We start from the raw sequence: 23,464 nt of genomic DNA on the forward strand, positions 1-23,464 counted from the left end.
CTACGCCACTGGGTAGGGGATAAGATGTCTGATCACGGGGGTCCCGTGTCTGATTACTCACGTGTCTGATGGGTAGGGTTGCCACCTTTCCCTCAGAAAAATACCGGTCGTGTGTGTGGCTATGTGGGGGTGGAGCTATAAAGGGGAGGGGCCCGATTGCACAGAGGACAAGGGATCAGGGGTTTAAGAAATGGCATGGGGGATGGGGGGGCACAGGGGATGGGATGGATACAATATATATGCGGGGGGAACTTTCCTATCTCGCACAAAAAAATAACATTTAGAGAATAAAACTTACAATTGTAAATAACATTTATTTAACAACAGGCAATAAATGTAAGGGGTTACCCAGCAAACACAAATATAATATAAATACATTTGACAGCCTCACCAAATAGTGCAAATGCAAACATTGTAACAGCTCCTCTGTATACACACTATCAACAACAAAAAATAGGATGAAAAAATCATCAAAACCAAATTGATACCGATAAAGCCCTCATATAGCTCTGTAGGTGGAAAACGGAAAATGTTGTACTGAATAAAACCACTATACACAGACCAGTATAGTATAAAGGATCTGTACACAATATAAGTGATTATATACAGGACCATATGGCGGTAGATATCAGCTGTACACAGGATGTGTATACCATATAAGTGATGACAGTTACATTTTGGGACTCACAATTACGTCTTTTCTGATCAGCGGCGTCCTCTTTCCTTTTCTTCTCCGTCCGGATAAGACCGCCATGTGGATCTCTTAACATCTGCAGGAAAAACATGTCAGACTCTGCATATATTCAGTGCCCTCCTCTACACAATCTTCCCATCTATAGGCCCACAAACTGTAATAATGCCCCCCTTGGTGTCCTGCACAGTAAAAGGACAAGTAGGTAGATCAGGAAGCCGGATATGTAGGTAGGTGACAAGCCAGGTAGGTAGGGGGCTAGCTAGGTAGTTAGGCAGCCACGTATGAAGGCCAGGTACATAGTTAGATAGCCTGTTATGTATGTAAGTAGTTAGGCACCCAGGTATAAAGTTAGGTAGCCCCCCTAATAAGTATAGGCAGTTACACCCCCCCATTCCCTATAGGCAGAGTCACCCCTGTCACAATGCCGGCTGGCAGGAGGTGGATCCTCTGTGCCAGAGAGGGATTGGCGTGGACCGTGCTAGTGGACCGGTTCTAAGATACTACTGGTGTTCACCAGAGCCCGCCGCAAAGCGGGATGGTCTTGCTGCGGCGGTAGTAATCAGGTCGTATCCACTAGCAACGGCTCAACCTCTCTGACTGCTGAAGATAGGCGCGGTACAAGGGAGTAGACAAAAGCAAGGTCGGACGTAGCAGAAGGTCGGGGCAGGCAGCAAGGATCGTAGTCAGGGGCAACGGAAGAAGGTCTGGAACACAGGCTAGGAACACACAAGGGAACGCTTTCACTAGGCACAAGGGCAACAAGATCCGGCGAGGGAGTGCAGGGGAAGTGAGGTATACATAGGGAGTGCACAGGTGAACACACTAATTGGAACCACTGCGCCAATCAGTGGCGCAGTGGCCCTTTAAATCGCAGAGACCCGGCGCGCGCGCGCCCTAGGGAGCGGGGCCGCGCGCGCCGGGACAGGACCGACGGAGAGCGAGTCAGGTACGGAAGCCGGGGTGCGCATCGCGAGCGGGCGCCACCCGCATCGCGAATCGCATCCCGGCTGGAGGCGGTATCGCAGCGCACCCGGTCAGTGGATCTGACCGGGGCGCTGCCGTAGCGAGGATGTTGCGAGCGCTTCGGGGAGGAGCAGGGACCCGGAGCGCTCGGCGTAACAGTACCCCCCCCCCCTTGGGTCTCCCCCTCTTCTTAGAGCCTGAGAACCTGAGGACCAGACTTTTATCTAGGATATTGTCCTCAGGTTCCCAGGATCTCTCTTCAGGACCACAGCCCTCCCAGTCAACCAGAAAAAAAGTTTTTCCTCTGACCTTTTTGGAGGCCAGTATCTCCTTTACGGAAAAGATGTCCGAAGAACCAGAGACAGGAGTAGGAGAAATAAGTTTGGGAGAGAAACGGTTGATGATGAGTGGTTTAAGAAGAGAGACGTGAAAGGCATTAGGAATACGAAGAGAAGGAGGAAGAAGAAGTTTGTAAGAGACAGGATTAATTTGGCACAAGATTTTGAAAGGACCAAGATAGCGTGGTCCCAATTTGTAGCTGGGAACACGGAAGCGGACATATTTAGCGGAGAGCCATACCTTGTCTCCGGGAGAAAAAAATGGGGGGAGCTCTTCTTTTCTTATCGGCAAACTTTTTCATGCGCGATGAAGCCTGTAAGAGAGAATTTTGGGTCTCTTTCCAGATGGTGGAAAGATCACGAGTTATTTCATCCACAGCGGGCAAACCAGAGGGCAAGGGAGTAGGGAGGGGGGGAAGAGGGTGACGGCCGTACACCACGAAAAATGGGGATTTGGAAGAAGATTCAGAGACTCTGAAGTTGTACGAGAATTCGGCCCATGGTAGAAGATCTGCCCAGTCATCCTGGCGGGAGGAAACAAAATGCCGTAAGTAATCACCCAGGACCTGGTTAATTCTTTCTACTTGCCCATTGGATTGAGGATGATAAGCAGAAGAAAAGTTTAATTTAATCTTGAGTTGTTTACAGAGAGCCCTCCAGAATTTTGACACGAATTGGACGCCTCTATCCGAGACGATCTGCGTGGGCAACCCGTGAAGACGAAAAATGTGTACAAAAAATTGTTTTGCCAACTGAGGCGCTGAAGGAAGACCAGGAAGAGGAATAAAATGTGCCATCTTGGAAAATCGATCAACGACCACCCAAACCACAGTGTTGCCACGGGATGGGGGTAAGTCTGTAATAAAGTCCATACCAATCAGAGACCAAGGCTGTTCGGGGACAGGCAGAGGATGAAGGAGACCAGCAGGCTTCTGGCGAGGAGTCTTATCCCGGGCACAGACAGTGCAGGCCCGCACAAAATCAACAACATCCGTCTCCAGAGTCGGCCACCAATAGAAACGAGAGATGAGTTGCAAGGATTTCTTGATGCCCGCATGGCCTGCGAGATGGGAGGAGTGACCCCATTTGAGGATTCCGAGGCGTTGGCGTGGAGAGACGAAGGTCTTCCCTGGAGGAGTTTGCCTGATGGAGGCTGGAGAAGTGGAGATCAGGCAGTCAGGAGGAATGATGTGTTGCGGAGAGAGCTCTACTTCCGAGGAACGAGAGAGAGCATCGGCCCTAATGTTCTTGTCGGCAGGGCGAAAGTGAATTTCAAAATTAAACCGGGCAAAGAACAGAGACCACCTGGCCTGGCGAGGATTCAGCCGTTGGGCAGACTGGAGATAGGAGAGATTCTTGTGATCGGTGTAAATAATAACTGGAAATTTTGATCCCTCCAGCAGATGCCTCCATTCCTCAAGTGCTAATTTAATGGCCAGTAGCTCTCGATCCCCGATGGAGTAGTTCCTCTCCGCCGGAGAGAAGGTCCTAGAAAAAAAAACACAAGTAACAGCATGCCCGGAAGAATTTTTTTGTAGAAGGACCGCTCCAGCTCCTACTGAGGAGGCATCAACCTCCAATAGGAAGGGTTTAGATGGGTCAGGTCTGGAGAGCACGGGAGCAGAAGAAAAGGCAGACTTGAGCCGTTTAAAGGCGTCTTCCGCTTGAGGAGGCCATGACTTAGGATTGGCATTCTTCTTGGTTAAAGCCACGATAGGAGCCACAATGGTGGAAAAATGTGGAATAAATTGTCTGTAATAATTGGCGAACCCCAAAAAACGTTGGATAGCACGGAGTCCGGAGGGGCGTGGCCAATCTAAGACGGCAGAGAGTTTGTCTGGATCCATTTGTAGTCCCTGGCCAGAGACCAAGTATCCTAGGAAAGGAAGAGATTGACATTCAAACAGACATTTCTCCATTTTGGCATAAAGTTGATTGTCACGAAGTCTCTGAAGAACCATGCGGACATGCTGGCGGTGTTCTTCTAGGTTGGCAGAAAAAATCAGAATATCGTCCAGATACACAACAACACAGGAATATAAGAGATCACGAAAAATTTCATTAACAAAGTCTTGGAAGACGGCAGGGGCGTTGCACAGGCCAAAGGGCATGACCAGATACTCAAAGTGTCCATCTCTAGTGTTAAATGCCGTTTTCCATTCGTCCCCCTCCCTGATGCGGATGAGATTATAAGCACCTCTTAAGTCCAGTTTGGTAAAGATGTGGGCACCTTGGAGGCGATCAAAGAGTTCAGAGATAAGAGGTAGGGGGTAGCGGTTCTTTACCGTGATTTTATTAAGTCTGCGGTAATCAATGCAAGGACGTAGGGAGCCATCTTTTTTGGACACAAAGAAAAATCCAGCTCCGGCAGGAGAGGAGGATTTGCGGATAAACCCCTTTTTTAAATTTTCCTGGATGTACTCTGACATAGCAAGAGTCTCAGGGGCGGACAGAGGATAAATTCTGCCCCGGGGTGGAGTAGTGCCCGGGAGGAGGTCAATAGGACAGTCATAAGGTCTGTGAGGAGGTAAAGTCTCAGCTTGTTTTTTGCAAAATACGTCAGCATAGTCCATATAGACCTTAGGGAGACCGGTTACAGGGGGAACCACTGGGTCACGGCAGGGAGTATTGGGAACCGGTTTAAGGCAGTCTTTGAAACAAGAGGTACCCCAGCTCTTGATCTCTCCTGTGGACCAATCAAGGGTTGGGGAATGGCGTTGAAGCCATGGTAGTCCAAGGAGAATTTCGGAAGTGCAATTGGAGAGGACCAAAAACTCAATTTTTTCGTGATGAGGTCCGATGCACATTAGGAGGGGTTCCGTGCGGTAACGCACGGCACAGTCCAATCTTTCATTGTTAACGCAATTGATGTAGAGGGGTCTGGCGAGACTGGTCACTGGGATGCTGAACTTGTTGATGAGAGAGGCCAAAATAAAGTTTCCTGCAGATCCGGAATCCAAGAAGGCCTTAGTGGAGAAGGAGAAGGTAGAGGCAGATATCCGCACAGGCACAGTAAGACGTGGAGAAGCAGAGTTGACATCCAGGACTGTTTCACCTTTGTGCGGAGTCAGCGTACGTCTTTCCAGGCGGGGAGGACGGATAGGACAATCCTTCAGGAAGTGTTCGGTACCGGCACAGTACAGGCAGAGATTCTCCATGCGGCGTCGTGTCCTCTCTTGAGGTGTCAGGCGAGACCGGTCAACTTGCATAACCTCCACGGCGGGAGGCACAGGAACGGATTGCAGGGGACCAGAGGAGAGAGGAGCCGGGGAGAAAAAATGCCTCGTGCGAACAAAGTCCATATCCTGGCGGAGCTCCTGACGCCTTTCGGAAAAACGCATGTCAATGCGAGTGGCTAGATGAATGAGTTCATGTAGGTTAGCAGGAATTTCTCGTGCGGCCAGAACATCTTTAATGTTGCTGGATAGGCCTTTTTTAAAGGTCGCGCAGAGGGCCTCATTATTCCAGGATAGTTCAGAAGCAAGAGTACGGAATTGTATGGCGTACTCGCCAACGGAAGAATTACCCTGGACCAGGTTCAGCAGGGCAGTCTCAGCAGAAGAGGCTCGAGCAGGTTCCTCAAAGACACTTCGAATTTCCGAGAAGAAGGAGTGTACAGAGGCAGTGACGGGGTCATTGCGGTCCCAGAGCGGTGTGGCCCATGACAGAGCTTTTCCAGACAGAAGGCTGACTACGAAAGCCACCTTAGACCTTTCAGTAGGAAACTGGTCCGACATCATCTCCAAGTGCAGGGAACATTGTGAAAGAAAGCCACGGCAAAACTTAGAGTCCCCATCAAATTTATCCGGCAAGGATAGTCGTAGGCTGGAAGCGGCCACTCGCTGCGGAGGAGGTGCAGGAGCTGGCGGAGGAGATGATTGCTGAAGCTGTGGTAGTAGCTGCTGAAGCATCACGGTCAGTTGAGACAGCTGATGGCCTTGTTGCGCTATCTGTTGTGACTGCTGGGCGACCACCGTGGTGAGGTCGGCGACAACTGGCAGAGGAACTTCAGCGGGATCCATGGCCGGATCTACAGTCACGATGCCGGCTGGCAGGAGGTGGATCCTCTGTGCCAGAGAGGGATTGGCGTGGACCGTGCTAGTGGACCGGTTCTAAGATACTACTGGTGTTCACCAGAGCCCGCCGCAAAGCGGGATGGTCTTGCTGCGGCGGTAGTAACCAGGTCGTATCCACTAGCAACGGCTCAACCTCTCTGACTGCTGAAGATAGGCGCGGTACAAGGGAGTAGACAAAAGCAAGGTCGGACGTAGCAGAAGGTCGGGGCAGGCAGCAAGGATCGTAGTCAGGGGCAACGGCAGGAGGTCTGGAACACAGGCTAGGAACACACAAGGGAACGCTTTCACTAGGCACAAGGGCAACAAGATCCGGCGAGGGAGTGCAGGGGAAGTGAGGTATACATAGGGAGTGCACAGGTGAACACACTAATTGGAACCACTGCGCCAATCAGTGGCGCAGTGGCCCTTTAAATCGCAGAGACCCGGTGCGCGCGCGCCCTAGGGAGCGGGGCCGCGCGCCGGGACAGGACCGACGGAGAGCGAGTCAGGTACGGAAGCCGGGGTGCGCATCACGAGCGGGCGCCACCCGCATCGCGAATCGCATCCCGGCTGGAGGCGGTATCGCAGCGCACCCGGTCAGTGGATCTGACCGGGGCGCTGCCGTAGCGAGGATGTTGCGAGCGCTTCGGGGAGGAGCGGGGACCCGGAGCGCTCGGCGTAACAACCCCCTCTCTTCCCCATAGGTATAGGCAGTTACCCCCCTCCCTCTCTTCCCCATAGGTATAGGCAGTTACTCCCCCACCCTCTTCCCTATAGATATAGGCAGTTACCCCCCCCTCTCTTCCCCATAGGTATAGGCAGTTACCCCCCCTCTCTTCCCAATAGGTATAGGCAGTTACCCCCCCTCTTCCCCATAGGTATAGGCAGTCACCCCCCTCTCTTCCCCATAGGTACAGGCAGTTACCCCCTCTCTCTTCCCTATAGGTATAGGCAGTTACCCCCCCCCTTCTTCCCCATAGGTATAGGCAGTTACCCCCCCCCCCTTTCTCTTCCCTATAGGTATAGGCAGTTACCCCCCCCTCTCTTCCCCATAGGTATAGGCAGTTACCCCCCCCTCTCTTCCCCATAGGTATAGGCAGTTACCCCCCCTCTTCCCCATAGGTATAGGCAGTCACCCCCCTCTCTTCCCCATAGGTACAGGCAGTTACCCCCCTCTCTCTTCCCCATAGGTATAGGCAGTTACCCCCCCCTGTCTTCCCCATAGGTATAGGCAGTTACCCCCCCCCCTCTTCCCCATAGGTATAGGCAGTTACCCCCCCTCTCTTCCCCATTGGTATAGGCAGTTACCCCCCCCCCCCTCTTCCCCATAGGTATAGGCAGTTACCCCCCCCCTCTTCCCCATAGGTATAGGCGGTTACTCCCCCCCCCTGTTCCCCACAGGTATAGGCAGTTACCCCCCCCCCTGTTCCCCATAGGTGTAAAGGCAGTTACCCCCCCTCTCTCTTCCCTATAGGTATAGGCAGTTACCCCCCCCACTCTCTTCCCCATAGGTATAGGCAGTTACCCCCCCCTCTTCCCCATAGGTATAGGCAGTTACCCCCCCCCCCCTCTTCCCCATAGGTATAGGCGGTTACTCCCCCTCCCCCTGTTCCCCACAGGTATAGGCAGTTACCCCCCCCCCTCTTCCCCATAGGTAAAGGCAGTTACCCCCCCCTCTCTCTTCCCTATAGGTAAAGGCAGTTACCCCCCCTCTCTCTTCCCTATAGGTAAAGGCAGTTACCCCCCCTCTCTTCCCCATAGGTATAGGCAGTTACCCCCCCCCTCTCTTCCCCATAGGTATAGGCAGTTACCCCCCCCCCCTCTCTTCCCCATAGGTATAGGCAGTTACCCCCCCCCCCCCCTCTACCCCATGGAATCGGAATTGTAACAGGGGAATTGGGGTGGGTGGGGTGAATTCAGAAACACACACACTGGCTGACGGTGTCAGACACACACAAACACTGACGCACACACACTGGCCGACAGACACACAAACACTGACACACACATAGTAACAGACACACACAGACACACTTACCTACTACCGCAGCACCTCTCCAGTCTCCTCTCAGTCTCGGTGAGTGACTTGACGTCCTGCGCGGGTCTGCGGAGTGACGTCACTTCCGCAACGTCCCTCCGCAGATCCAGCCACCCGGTGCATTGCCATAGAATGGGATTTGCCATAGAATGAGATGGTCCGCCTCCATCACATCCTATTGGCTCACTCTTGTCACGTAACATATTTAAACGTCACGCATCGACGCACACAACTGCACAGTGCCAGGTCAAGTTTTAGACTGGGACTGGGAGACGAGGCTGAAGTTGGTTTCTTATTCGTCCAGTTTCTTATTCACTGAAGTTGGTTTCTTATTCGCACATTGTCTTACAGATGACTATGACTAATAAACCTTTTCTCCTCTTATATTCAACATTTATGTATAAAAAACAGATTTACTGCAGAGAAATAAGTGGAGAAAAGGTTTATTACTCATAGTCATCTGTAAGACAATGCGCGAATAAGAAACCAACTTCAGTGAATAAGAAACTGGACGAATAAGAAACCAACTTCAGCCTCGTGACTGGGAGACAGGGACAGCCTCAGAGTCAGACAGGGTGCTGTGCTGAGCGGCCCGCACCCCCGCTCAGCGGCGCCACCACCGAACAGAACAGGAGTTGTTTTTTTTTTAGGTTAGTGTGATGACAGTGAATGAAAAATACCGGCCATGCAATTTTTCATCCAAACTTACCGTCACAGCCCGGAATCTGAATGAAAATACCGGCTGTGACCGGCAGGGTGGCAACCGTGTCTGATGACTCACGATACAGGGGCCGTAGTATTGTGATGTCCCGGCTCCGCCCCTTGTGTCTGATGACTCACATGTCTGATGGGTCCGTGACTGATGACTCACGATACAGGGGCCGTAGTATTGTGATGTCACGGCTCCGCCCCTTGTGTCTGATGACTCACGTGTCTGATGGGTCCGTGACTGATGACTCACGATACAGGGGCCGTAGTATAGTGATGTCCTGGCTCCGCCCCTTGTGTCTGATGGGTCCGTGTCTGATGACTCACGATACAGGGGCCGGAGTATTGCGATGTCCCGGCTCCGCCCCTTGTGACATCATGCCCGCTCCCTCAATGCAAGTCTATGGGAGGGGGAGGGGCGGCCATCACGCCTCCTCCCGTAGGCTTACATTGAGGGGACGGGCATGATGTCACAAGGAGCGGAGCCGGGACATCACGATACTCCGGACCCTGTATCGTGAGTCATCAGACATGGAGCGATCTTCGCTCCCCATGCAGCTAACAACAATTGGGTGCTACTGGACACAGGGTGCACCTTTAAAGGGGTACTCCACTGGAAAACATTTTTTTTTTTTTTAATCAACTGGTGGCAGAAAATTAAACAGATTTGTAAATTACTTCTCTTTAAAAATCATAATCCTTCCAGTACTTATCAGCTGCTATATGGTCCACAGGAAGTTCTTTTCTTTTTGAATTTCCTTTCTGTCTGACCACAGTGCTCTCTGCTGTCACCTCTGTCCATTTTTTTGGAAATGTCCATACGAGGAGCAAATCCCCATAGCAAACCTATCCTTCTTTGGACAGTTCCTAAAATGGACAGAGGTGTCAACAGAGAACACTGTGGTCAGACAGAAAGGAAATTCAAAAAGAAAAGTACTTCCTGTGGACCATATAGCAGCTGATAAGTACTGGAAGGATTACGATTTTTAAATAGAAGCAATTTACAAATCCGTTTAACTTTCTGGCAGCAGTTGATTTAAAATAAGATGTTTTCCAGTGGAGTACCCCTTTAAATACATTTTGGGCAAATTCATCAGACTTTCTCCCTTCTGAATGTAAAAACGTGAAGATAAATGTGGAGCTCTCCGGGCGCTATATGGCGGCTTTACATACTTTGGCCATTACAGCACAATTTTACTGGACTTCAGTAATAACCCCACGTGTACATGACAATTTATGCCCCTGTAATATTGCTGCAGTAAACACAAAGTTGTATAAAAATTATTTTGCCCTATAGGGAATAACGATATTCAAGCACAAGGGGGGAGATTTATCAAAACTTGTGCAGAGGAAAAGTTGCCCAGTTGCCCATAGCAACCAATCAGATCGCTTCTTTCATTTTTCACAGGCCTTCATAAAAATGAAAGCAGCGAGCTGATTGGTTGCTATTGGCAACTGGGCAAGTTTTCCTCTGCACCGGTTTTGATAAATCTCCCCCAAGGACTCTGCCTGCAGATCAGCCCTGTGCATAGGAAGATGACGTCATAAGTCACTGTCAGGAGAATGAATGTGAGTGACTACCGAAGTGCACATGCGACCTCAGGGAATGCCGGGAACTGTAGTTTTGTCTCGTAAACCGCGCGTCACGTGACCACCCGGCAGCCGCGCCAACTGATGACGTTGTGGGTCGCTCGCTGAGGAGCCGGGGTTTCGTTTACCTGCCGTGACATTGACCTGAGAGCCATGAGCCGGCTGTGTGCACGACTGGGGCGTATCGCCTGGGGATGGGGGAGCCCTGCCCGGGCTCGGCCGGTGGAACTACTGCGGTCGGTACATACGGGACCCCGGAGTCTGGCGTACGCCAAGCAGCTTTTTCTGGGCTCCATTACCAAGGTAAAGTAACCCTTGTCTAGAAACTTCACTTTTATCTCCATAGCAACCAAGCTAAATTGCATTTGTAGTTAAAGTTTACAAACAGCTGTTACAGAAACTACAACTCCCAGCATGACCTGGCAACACAGTGCAACCACCAAAAGTGTCCGGGCATCACCTATACAGTGGTTCCCAACAAGTGTGTCTCCAGCGGTTGCAAAACTACAACTCCCAGCATGCCCGGACAGCCTTTGGCTGTCCGGTCATGCTGGGAGTTGTAGTTTTGCAATTGCTGGAGGCACACTTTTTGGGAAACACTGCCTTGAAGTACAACTAAGGCTGGGTTCACACTACGTTTTTGCCATACTGTTTTCAATCCGTTTTTCTAAAGAAAACCGTATGGCAAAAAAACGGATGGAACAGTATGGGAAAAAGTAAACCATATGCGTTTTTAAACAGTATACCGTTTTTAAAAGTGCATACAGTTCCGTCAGTTTTTATTAAAAAAAAACAAAACCCATACGTTTTGCAAATTTTGTCCATTTTTAATGGGAGGGGTCTTGGGTGTGGACTTTAGGATTCAAATGCGCATTTGCAAAGTAAAAACGTATACGTTTTCCCGTATGTAACCGTATACATGTGCGTTTCCCATTGACGTCCATATTAAAAAAAACGTATGTGGTTGCAGTACGGTTTTTAAACTGGAGTCAAAACCGTGGTTGACCACGATTTTGTCTCCTGTTTAAAAACCGTACTGCAACCGCATACGTTTTTTTTAACATGGACGTCAATGGGAAACGCACATGTATACGGTTCCATACGGGAAAAACGTATACGTTTTTACTTTGCTAATGCACATTTGAATCCTAAAGTCCACACCCAAGACCCCTACCATTAATAATGGACAAAATTTGCAAAACGTATGTTTTTTTTTTTTTTTTATAAAAACTGACGGAACTGTATGCACTTTAAAAACAGTATACTGTTTAAAAACGTATACGGTTTACTTTTTTCCATACTTTTCCATCCGTTTTTTGCCATACGGTTTTCTTTAGAAAAACGGATTGAAAACAGTATGGCAAAAACATAGTGTGAACCCAGCCTGAGTCTAAACTGCTTTCTTGTTCAAATCTGCACGTAAATCTGGGATCAGGCGCCATATTTGCGTTGCACTGGGTCTCGCGGGCTGTACGGTTACCTAGGAGACCGAACAAGCGGTTAGGCTCCTACTGCAGAGTTTCAATTATCAGGGAGCGGAAAAAAACTGCGCCCTGTTCATATATTAATGCACCAATTTGAATATGAGAATAATTCTAAAGGAAATATGATCAATATGCTGCCTACCATGCCCGGATCCGTCCTGCCGTTTGCCCGTTATCTTCATTATTCTTGATATGCAAATGAGCTGCTAACCCCAAACTGAGGTGCAGCATTAATTTAAAGGGGTGTTCCAGGATTTTTTTTATTTGACTATGCTACAGGGGCTGTAAAGTTAGTGTAGTTCATAATATAGTGTCTGTACCTATGTGTGATGGTTTTCTCACAACTCTTCTGTGATTTTCACTCCAATATTTATTTTTATCAGCATACAAAATGACTGTTGTCTCAGATTTTTATCAGGTTGCAATGCGGCCGAGACCTGACTCATTAGTCAGCTGATGACAGGGAGCCTGTCTGCTTCAATGGGTGGAGCGATCGCTTGGTGGGAGAGAGATCAATCTGCAACTAATGCAACAGCTGTAGGCACCCTGATTGAAAACCACAGGTCTTTTGAATGGATGCAGCTCATTTATGGGTGGGCTGACTGATGTGTGGGAGGGAGGAAAATGGAATTGTGGGATTTGTAGGCAAAGAAAGAAAAGTCAAGCAGTTCACAAAAAGCTAGCCACAGTGTTATGGTAATCTCACAACATAGCCATTTAGCCCCAAGACAAGCGCAGATCCTTCCTAAGCATGTCCATTACTGTCTGCCAGGTACCTACTAAAATCACCTTATGGTGGAGAACCCCTTTAAAGACTGCTGGTTAGAGGCTGGAGATACATAGATCCTGTGCGGTCCTCGTTGTGTTGTACAGTAGAGACCTTTGACACACTTTTGTGACTCGCACTCGGCTCCTTGAACGCTCGGTGCAGCTGTTGGACTGGAGGATATTTCTTTATCACATGTAACGTTTCAGCATGTCTGATAGTGTATGCAGGTCACCGCACCAGGGTCATAAAACACCAGTCATGTGCTGGGAGATTAGTGGAGGACCAGTGTACTCCAGCACACTGCGCTCTGGGACACACATAGATGGCTATGTTGGCACAGACGAGGTGGCTTTGGACACATCTGTGATAAGTCACATTCCTAGTTATTTATTCCCACATTTCTTAGAGATGTGCTTCTGGGGGAGCTATTAGGCTTCCTTTAGACGCATGTTATGAACTTCCTTCTTTTATTTTTAATTTTTTTTGGTTGCAAAAAAACACCCAAAAATCTGTCAGTTCTCCATGAGGGTAGGATTCCACTTTTTTTTTTCCTGCGTTTTTTTCACAGAAAAAAAACCCGCCAGTAAAAACACAAGTGCAATTTCCTACGTCTGACGTTTTTCTGGCGTTTTTGCATTTGAGTGGAATTTGCATTTTTGGCCCCTTTGGTGTTTTTTTTCAAAATTTGTTGGGTACCAAAAAAAAATAATTAGATAAATAAAAAAAAGCAGTAGGGATGTGAAAAATGTATTTAACAAAATTTTTTATAATGAAATTTTGATTGACTTTTAATAAAGTGGGTGTGTGTTTTTCACTTTTGTGACTCGCACAGACTGTTCCATGATGGGAGTAGTAGTACCTGTACAAATAGACATATTGCCCCGGGTATCACTCCCGACACCCCATGCGATCATCCATAATATAGCAGAGATGCGGAGCTGCTCTATACAGCACTCACATCTCTGCACTGTACTCCGGCCAGTGATGTGAATAGAAATTCACTCCTTCATATTTTCCGCCCAGAGTGGGGATTGGCCGGAAGGTTGCCGCCAATCACAGCTCTCAGAGGGAAATACGAATGAGTGATGTTCTATTCATATCACTGGCCGGAGTATAGTGCAGAGATGCGGAGCACAGGAGAAAGCCGCTCAACATCTCTGCAATAGAAAGAATGATCGCAGTGGGTGTCAGGAGTGACACCTGCTGTGATCTGTCCTTGACTGCAGGTACTACTACTCCCAACATAGAGCACGCTCTGCTCCATGCTGGGAGCTGTAGTACCTGCATTAATAGACAGATTGCAGCGAGTGTAACTTCTGACACCCGCTGTAATGGTGCAGGACCTTCTCCTTTTTGTTAGCGGTGCAGGACCTTCTCCTCTTTGTTAGTGGTGCAGGACCTTCTCCTCTTTGTTAGTGGTGCAGGACCTTCTCCTTTTTTGTTAGTGGTGCAGGACCTTCTCCTTTTTGTTAGTGGTGCAGGACCTTCTCCTTTTTTGTTAGTGGTGCAGGACCTTCTCCTTTTTTGTTAGTGGTGCAGGACCTTCTCCTTTTTTGTTAGTGGTGCAGGACCTTCTCCTTTTTTGTTAGTGGTGCAGGACCTTCTCCTTTTTTGTTAGTGGTGCAGGACCTTCTCCTTTTTTGTTAGTGGTGCAGGACCTTCTCCTTTTTTGTTAGTGGTGCAGGACCTTCTCCTTTTTTGTTAGTGGTGCAGGACCTTCTCCTTTTTTGTTAGTGGTGCAGGACCTTCTCCTTTTTTGTTAGTGGTGCAGGACCTTCTCCTTTTTTGTTAGTGGTGCAGGACCTTCTCCTTTTTTGTTAGTGGTGCAGGACCTTCTCCTTTTTTGTTAGTGGTGCAGGACCTTCTCCTTTTTTGTTAGGTGTGCAGGACCTTCTCCTTTTTTGTTAGGTGTGCAGGACCTTTCCCTTCACACCACGCAATAACGTCATTTCCTCACACAGCAGGCCCAGCACTACTCTAGTTTACAGAATGAACAATGAAGAGGCTTCAGCGCAGGAGCGGATGGATATTTATTGTCTGCAGGTATTAGAGACATTTGGACAAGTACATGTCCGGTATTGGCATCGATGCCAGTTTCTGTATTGGGATAAAATGTTTCCTTCCATGCAGTGAAGTGAAGTAAAATAAAAACCACAGTGTTGTTTTGCTCACTCTTGTGGACTGTCATGTGGGTGTGTATATAGGAATAATTTTGTGCCTTAAGTGTGAACGTACCCTAAAGGAGCATTCCTATCTGCACAATGATGTTATATCCACATGATATTGTATAAATGGCTGATGGATAAGCCTGGTTGCAGGTGCTGGAGGTGGTTGGGAAGCCAGCAAATCTGTGGTGCTTGTTTTATGCAGTTTTCATAGTTCCTATTAAATGAATGGAGTTTATGCACACAGCATCGCATCAGGAGATACAATGCTTTTGTTCCTCATTAGTCCTCTGAGGCTCTGCAGCATTAACTCATTACTGCTCTTGGTATTATAGGTTTTTAGGGAATTAGCACTGTACAGGTGGCGAGGACATAACATCAATGCCTGTATAGCTTACTGCAGCAGTGAGAAATACTTGGACTCTTTCTTTTTTTTTTTTTTTTTTTTTTTTTTTTTTAATATCTTTACATTTTTTTCCAGCAAAAATTATACATTCCATATAAAATCACATTTCCATGTTTCTTTATCCACCATCAACATGTTTAAGTTTTTCTTCCCCCCCCCCCCCCTACCCTCATACATCTCTCCTATCTGGTTCCAGTGCCCTGTCTGACCCTCGCCATTTAAGTATACCTTTTAATTTATCTAAAACCATCTCTCCTCCTCTTCCCCATCCACCTACCCCCTCCCCCCAAAAAAGGCTGGGTTCACATCATGTTTTGTAACTACGGTTCCCGTATACGGCTGGGAGGAGGGGGGGACGGACTTCATCGCGGCGCCCGCACTCAGCCGTATAGGGGAACCATATTTAATGTATGTCTATGAGCCGACCGGAGTGAACCGCAGCCTCCGGTCGGCTGCATTTTCGGCCGTATGCGGTTTCCCGACCGCAGGCAAAAACGTGGTCGACCGCGTTTTTGCCTACGGTCGGCAAACCGCATGCGGCAGAAAACGCAGACTACAGGGTCGACCATCTTGGGGAGGACTTCTAAAAAAACTGCTTTTACCCCTTTTTTTTTCCCCTTTTGAATTAATTAATCAGGAAAACCACTCATATTAAATTCTTTCACTCGGTCCACTTGACCCTACTTGGGCTCTTTATGCAGCGCAACCTCCAGCAAGTAGTATTGTCTAGTATTGTCCATGTTGTGTGCACAGGGATGTGCATTATCCATTGGCTATGACGTGTGATCAGTATTGCCATGTGGCTACAACCTAACCTTTAAAGGGGCTTTTCAGCACTTAAAAATGTATCTTAAATGATTTATCTACAGCGTAGGAGATAGGTGTCTGATTGCGGAATCCAGGCTGCTGGGACCCCCACAATCTCCAGAATGGGGCCCCAGCTGCATAGTGAGTCGGCATGCGCTCCATGCATTGTCCATGGGAGTCCCGGTGATACCCGAGCCTGACATGCAGCTGGGAGAGTCTGGGAAGGAGATCACGGGGGTTCCAGCGGTCAGCCAGCTGGAGGCACACTGTTTGGAAAACACTGTTCTTTGTCATAGAAGTCTAAGGAAGAGTAAGAAACTCATGCAGCATGCATAGTCTTGTGGGACAGGGCAATATGCCTTAAAGGAAAACAATCACCCGTTCACCCACACTATAACCCAATACACCGGGTTATAGTGTGGGTGAACAGGAGACCGATGCGGGGTCTCCGACTGCTATACCTACCTGGGCCCGCCAGCTGTATTTAAATATTCATAAGCGCAGGTCACGTGAGCTCTCGTGCCTACTGAGCGCTCACCTGGCCGGCGCTGAATTTTTAAATCACAAGTCAGGGTTGGAAGAGGGGGACCTTCGGAGGATCAGGGCTCCAGACTGCAGGTAGGTATAGCAGTGCAAGACCCCACATCGGTCTTCTGTTCACCCGCACTATAACCTGGTGTATTGCGTTATAGTGTGGGTGAACGGGTGACCGTTTTCCTTTAATGCTATATGGTAGAGAATCTGCTCTCCTCTCTATTTGGAGATATAATATCAGTAATGGACAGATTACTGCAGAATATAGGAAAAAGTGAAAATGATCCAAGAGCCGGGCTATCTTCTACCTGGCAGCAGTAAAACACTTTGTATGCTTTAGTAGAAAATAACCTGAAAACCAGGTACCGGAAGTTGACTTCCAGGTGATTTCCCTGCTTACATCTTCTGATCTGTCCAGTCCCAGAAGCAGAAGCCAGTGTGATGACTGACATCAGACTTATGGGAACATCCTAGCTTATAGAATTGGGGAGGAAGTGTTACAGAAGCTGAAGGCGCTAGAGGCCTTTTCTTTATAATAGAAGTCTTACTTTAACCATTGTATTTTATAGCCTGGATATGTGTTCCATTGTGTCAAAATTTACAATGAAAGTCTACGCGTCTCATGGTACTCAGTATTTATAGATGAGCAGTATAAACATTGCTAAGTTTACTTGTGTTTGCCAGGATGAAGTGTTTCCATATCCAGAGATCAGTAATGATGAGTTGGATGAGATCACTCAGCTTGTCGGACCAGTGGAGAAGTTCTTCAGTGAAGAAGGTGAGATGGAGGGGATAAGGATGATGACGAGGATGACGATGGCTTGTTTTCTAAAATGTAATATGTATCAACCAGGATTTCCAACTAAATATAAAATCCCCTTCTAATCTAAAGTCTTGTGTGTTCCCTCCTGTCTTGTAATCAAAACTTAGTTTTGGCAATAACCAATGTGGCTTCTATTACAGGATTCAGTGGCCTTACTTAAAAATAGCCATCTCAATTCAAGCACCCAGAAAGATTTGACAGAGACAGACATAACTAACAGTGAGTGCAGAGATAGCAGTCACACCGAGGCCCATGTTACACAGTAGACATAAGGCCATGTTAGATTTTGTACTGGGGCCCAGAAGCTACAAGTTAAATCTCTGACGACAAGGCAGAATTGGAATACCCCTTTGACACTGATGGTTATTTTAAATCCTGTTGAATAATTATTCTAATGACCCCTAACCACAAATGGGACTAACTGTACATCCATATATAAGGTAACAGATGCAGCAGCTTCAAACATGAGCACGGTGGTGCATTGTCTTGGTATCACACCACGCTGCAGCCCTCACTACTAAACAAGTGTACATGGGGATGCATGGCTCTCATTACATTCATGTGGCTGGGGACTGTGCACCCAGACCAACAAACATGCTATGCCCATAATGCAGTGAGCAAAGTAAGACAAGTAGCACACAGTTTGTGGTGGTGATATACACAAATAATAAAATATACATTGTATACACATTTGAAGGCTATGGGTACCTTTTTTAGTTTGTTTTATTTTATTTTTTCCATTATTTTAGATTGTTGATTAGTTTCCTAACTGCAAAATTAGACCACTTTCTAAATAATCTTCATTAAAATGTTCTACCATTTAAAGGGGTTGTCTGGGGAAAAAAGTTCTGTATAAAATTTGGGGGGACTCCCATGACTGCACTGGTATAATGGATCTCCAGTCCCCTCTTTCTGGCCCTTCCAGGTTTAGGGGACTTAATGTCACTTTCCTGCTCAGTCAACCTTTTTAAACTTTCCTGGTCTTTGGCCAGATTTTAAAAGAAGCAAACACAAAGGACACACTTCATAGAAATGGACAGGAATTCACCAGCTCTGATAAAAACCACCCCGTAAGTTGGAGTAACTTAATTGGGCCATGGTGCAACGTGTTTCATTGCGCAATGGCAGCTTCATCAGGCCTGATCAGTGCCATGAATTCCCGTCCATTTATATGAAGTGTTTGCTATCATCCGGGTCAGGAAGGCTTCAGATCCCATGCTTGTTTTACCTTACACTCCTTTACCATTGTTGTGTATGGGTTGCACAACTTACTGTGGTAATCGGGAAAATGTTATTCCTTTGCCTGCTTATCTTGGTTTTATTGCAGTACGGAAGCACTCGTTGCTTTTTCCTAGATTTTAAAAGGAACATTTTTGCCTAACAACCCCTTTAAGCTGCTACTAAGGGAAATGGTAGAGGCTGTAAAAGAGAAACAAAGCTACTTTTTAAATAAAGATCTATGGAAGTATTATTATTATTATTTTTGCTTCATAATAATCACAAAGCAAGAATAAAATTTAAAGCCTTTCCCCGTTAAATGTCTGTCAGTACTGATCATTACATCAGTGTTGGTAGACAGAGGGAGGGGGCTCACTTTTTAACCACGTTGCCATTTCATCAGGGGGAGATATCGAAGGGATGGCCTATTAGATTGCTTTATTCCATAAATAGTGGAATTGCCCCCATCTGTCTCACACACACGCAAGTTAATTGTTATCTAGATGTACCCCAAAATAATTCTCCAAAAATAATTAGTGCACATATGGCTACATTGACACAAAAATGAAAAGTTGTGGCTTTCTTGATGCCAAATGAGTCCCAGTCCTTAAGAAGTTAATGACGTCTGTGCCTCTGGGTTACTTATATATGGTATAATGGAATTTTGGGGATTTTTCATCTGGCCTTTCATTTAATAATATATCTTGTGTTTTGCAGTTGATTCCAAAGCAATTGATGAAAATGCTAAAATACCCCCTGAAACTCTGAAAGGACTAAAGGATCTGGGTCTGTTCGGCATGCAGATTCCTGAGGAGTATGGTGAGTACAGGCTTCTGTATGCAGATTATTTCACCATATTAATGTCTGGGTGAAAGTTAATAATTATTGATATTTAGAGATTTGTCCTGGGACATGATGTCAGGTATGCTCTCACTTGAGGATGGATCAGCTTGTCCCGGTACTCACCTGCCACATACTTAAAGCGCTACAGTCATTAGTAAGAAAAAATAAAATAAAATGCTTGTCTGTGTAGTCATGTGCCCGAAGACCTGTATGTATAATAATATGCATGTATTTATATGTAAAATACCTTTTGATCTATGTATTACTATGCTCACTCTTTCTGCATTTCTCTGGGAGGCTGGGGCATGATGAGCTCCAGAGAAGAGCGAAGTTAGTGATTAAATTTGTCACGAACCTTGCGGCTCGGCGGTTGATTACTTAAATTTGTTCAGCTTTCAGGTGCTCCAGTGTACATTTTTATTAAAGGTTTTTTCGAAATAGAAATACAAAATCCAAATATGCGTGACGCAATAAGGTATCATGCCAGAGGAGTCCGCAAAGCAGGGCAATCCAAATGATCATTAAGCAATTATTCACTTGGACAAACTGCGTATACAACCAAATAAATCAACACTGCATGTATACCTGTTAACAAACAATAAAGCCAGCGTAAAAAAAAACAAAGCAAAAAACCAGAAGGCAGCTCCAAATAGAAGCACAAAACGACAGTACAAAGAACACAAAACATACAGAAAAAACACAATACATTAGACAATACACAGTAGAACAAAAGGGGATGGAAGGGGACATAGGGAGGAAAGGAAGGTAGATGGCTCAGGGAGGCTGCTGATCAGTAAAACGATCCCACAGTTCCCAAATGGATAGTAACAACAGCACAGTATTGTTCAGAGAAGCAGTCAGACGCGAGGGATCGGATCTCACGTACTCGGGCTAACAACTCGTTCTTAGACGGAGGGGTAGTCCGCTTCCAATATTTAGCAATCAATGTCTTGGCTACCAAAACAATGTGCATAAACAATTTAAACAGCTTCTTAGCAAGGACCCTATTAGACAAATGGAAGAGGTAAACCAGGGGGTCAAGGGGGACAGAGACCCCCAGAACAGAGCCCAACAGGCGAGCCACCATCCGTCAGTAGCGCACTATAATCGGATAGGACCAGAAAATGTGAAAAGTGGACGCAATCCCCCCCCCCCCCCCCCCCCCGCAATGCCAGCACTGCGGAGGGATAGAAAGGTTCAGTCTGTTGAGGAGTTTAGGAGTATGGTACCAACCCATAAGCATTTTAAATTGCGTTTCTTAAAAGCCATACAAATCGAGGCCTTAGAGGCCCTCTCCCAAATCACCCGCCATTGGGGGAGAGTAATACTGGTATTCAGCGATGTGCAGAATCAGCACCACCCAAAGGGGAGTTGAGGATGGAATAAATAGCGGAAAGGAGACCCTTTGTCTGTGGACTCTGACGGCATAATTGTTCTAAGCCCGTAGGCAAAGAGACAACCGTAGAACCCAGGGTAGAGGACATATAATGACTAAGCTGGAGATAATGGAACCGCTCGGAGGAGGGAAGACCATTCCTAGACACCAATTGATCAAATGGTAGAAGAGCATGGGAATGAAAATGCACTACTTCTGTCCAACAAAAGAGCCCCCTTGTACCCCAGTCACTCACCATACCAGAGGTCAGGCCAGGTAGAAAATCAGGATGGTACAAAAAGGATCGCATCGGGGAAGACAAGGACACCAATTTAAACTTAACGGAACAATATCCCCAGACTTATCGGGAGGGAAAAAAGCCATTGTACCCAAAGGAGGACCCAAAGAAGGAGAGGAGAGAAGGAGAGTCCAAAGGAGAGAGTTTGGATGAACAGGCCAGCCATAGCTTTTCAAGCTCCATCCATAGACTATATGCATGATACAAGGACCAGGTAGCCAAGTTACGCAGATGGGCAGCCCAATAATACTTTGCCACATCAGGTACAGCCAGACCCCCAAAGGACCCACCCGCTATTATAACAGACATCGCTAAACGATGTAGTCTAGTGTCCCATATAAAGCGAATTATAGCAGAAAGGGAGCGAATAGCAGAGAGAGGGACTCGTACCGGAAGAGTCACAAAAGATATATAACAATTTAGGGAGGACCGTCATTTTAACAGCCACTATGCGACCGAAAAACTCTATATATAGATAGAGAGAGAGAGATATAGATATATATATAGAGATGTGTATATATATATATATATATATATATATATATATATATATATAGATGTATATATAGATAGATAGAGAGAGAGAGAGATATAGATAGAGAGAGAGAGAGAGAGAGAGAGAGAGATATAGAGAGAGAGAGAGAGAGAGAGATATATATATATAGAGAGATATGGACCACCACTTCTCCAGAAGACCCCGAAGCTCCCAACACAGAGAAGGAAAATTAGCAAAGTACAGGCATAGGATGGAGTCAGGAAAACCCCAAGGTATTTAAGAGCAGAGGGAGACCACTTAAAAGAGAAGTTGGCCTAAAGAAGTGAGGACAGAAAGGGAGGGAGATTCGAAGGCATTGCCTCAGTCTTAGATAAATTAACCTTATACCCCGAAACCACCCCAAAGGAATGCAAAACCCGATACAGAGCAGGGAGGGAGAGGAGAGGACGTTGTAAGGGTCAGGAGAATATCGTCCACAACCAGACAGATCTTTAAGTCCCGATCATGTATCTGGATCCCAGAGATATTCGGGTCACCCCAAACCAGGGCAGCCAGTGTTTCAATACAAAGAGCAAAGATCAAGGGAGACAGCAGACATCCCTGTGGGGTTCCATTATACAAGGAAAAACTCACGTAAGGGAGTTTAATAGAAGCAGTAGGGGTGGAGTAGAGGGCACTATAAGGTCAGTCAGAAAAGGCCCACTGATCCCAAACTTCCGAAGAGTAGCAAACATAAATGGCCAATTAAGCCTATCAAAGGCCTTTTCAGCATCAAGGCTAAGGACCAGGGCCTGTTCTGAGCGGCGGTTGATCAAATCTATCAGGTCCACCACCCGTCTAGTGTTATCACCCCCTTGGCGGCAGGGGATAAAACCAACCTGATCTTTATGAATTAAGGAAGGGAGAAAGCCACAAAGGCGCACCACGAAGACTTTAGTGAACAGCTTCAGATCAGAATTAAGGAGGATGATTGGCCTGTAGATTGAACTGTTATAGGGGTCCTTACCTGGTTTAGGGGAAAGAGTGATCAAGGAGTGTAAAAAAGATTACTGCATACACCCCCCCCCCCCCCCCATGAAAGAGTTGAACAAAGAGACAAGCCTAGGTAGTAAGAGAGATGCATAAGTCTTGTAGTAGAGCAAAGTAAAGCCATCAGGACCAGGGGAGCATCCAGTAGGTAGAGATTTGATAACCTCAGCCAACTCCTCAGAGGTGATCGGAGCATTTTAAAACAGCTCGATAAGCAGCCCATAGGGAAGGTAAATCACATTGCGACAAAAAGGAACACACTGCTGTATCACGGTCCCCCGGGTCAGACAGAAGCTGTGAGGGGAGAGAATACAGTTTAGAGTAGTAGTCCAGAAAGACAGGAAATAGTATCAGGATGATAATGAAGAGTACCAGCAGCATACTTCAGGGCCGAGGGAGACTCGGCAGCGGCCTGGTCACATAAGCGCCTGGCTAGCATAGTATGGTATTGCCTTTTTCATAGAACCGCTGTTTGGCATAGATTTGGCATAGATTAGAAGGCGTTCAACCTTCCGAAGATCCAGATCACCTAGGCGAGCTCGAGCCGCAACCAATCGCCTCAGCACCGAAAGGGAAGGGGAAACCAAAAGAGAAGCCTCCAATTGAGAAATCTCAACATGAAACTCCCGGGAATGATCCAAGGCACCTCTATTCGCCATAGATCGTACAAGGAGGCAGATCAAATCAGTTGATGAAAAAGCGACGCCAAAAGAATTTGAGCGGGGGGAGGGAGGGGAGCCCGTCAGAGATTGACGATCCAAAGAGGGTGAAAAAAATCACCCCCACCTAAAAGCCATGTAGAAGGGGGACACTTGTAGAGCCTGGTTAGGA

General features: G+C 47.0%; 1 protein-coding gene across 1 annotated transcript in view; it reads left to right on the plus strand.

Moving 5' to 3' along the window:
* The first annotated feature begins 10,357 nt into the window (after nucleotides 1–10,357).
* ACAD9 (acyl-CoA dehydrogenase family member 9) overlaps nucleotides 10,358–23,464 on the plus strand; it is a 60,086-nt gene continuing 46,979 nt past the window's right edge. Inside the window, exons 1-3 of the mRNA XM_056524214.1 lie at nucleotides 10,358–10,689; nucleotides 17,236–17,329; nucleotides 19,310–19,411. Coding sequence (XP_056380189.1) covers nucleotides 10,540–10,689; nucleotides 17,236–17,329; nucleotides 19,310–19,411 — 346 coding nt within the window. The 5' untranslated portion in view covers nucleotides 10,358–10,539. The remainder of the gene's footprint in view (nucleotides 10,690–17,235; nucleotides 17,330–19,309; nucleotides 19,412–23,464) is intronic.

This window comes from Hyla sarda, chromosome 6 (genome assembly GCF_029499605.1).
Source record: "Hyla sarda isolate aHylSar1 chromosome 6, aHylSar1.hap1, whole genome shotgun sequence".
NCBI lineage: Eukaryota > Metazoa > Chordata > Amphibia > Anura > Hylidae > Hyla > Hyla sarda.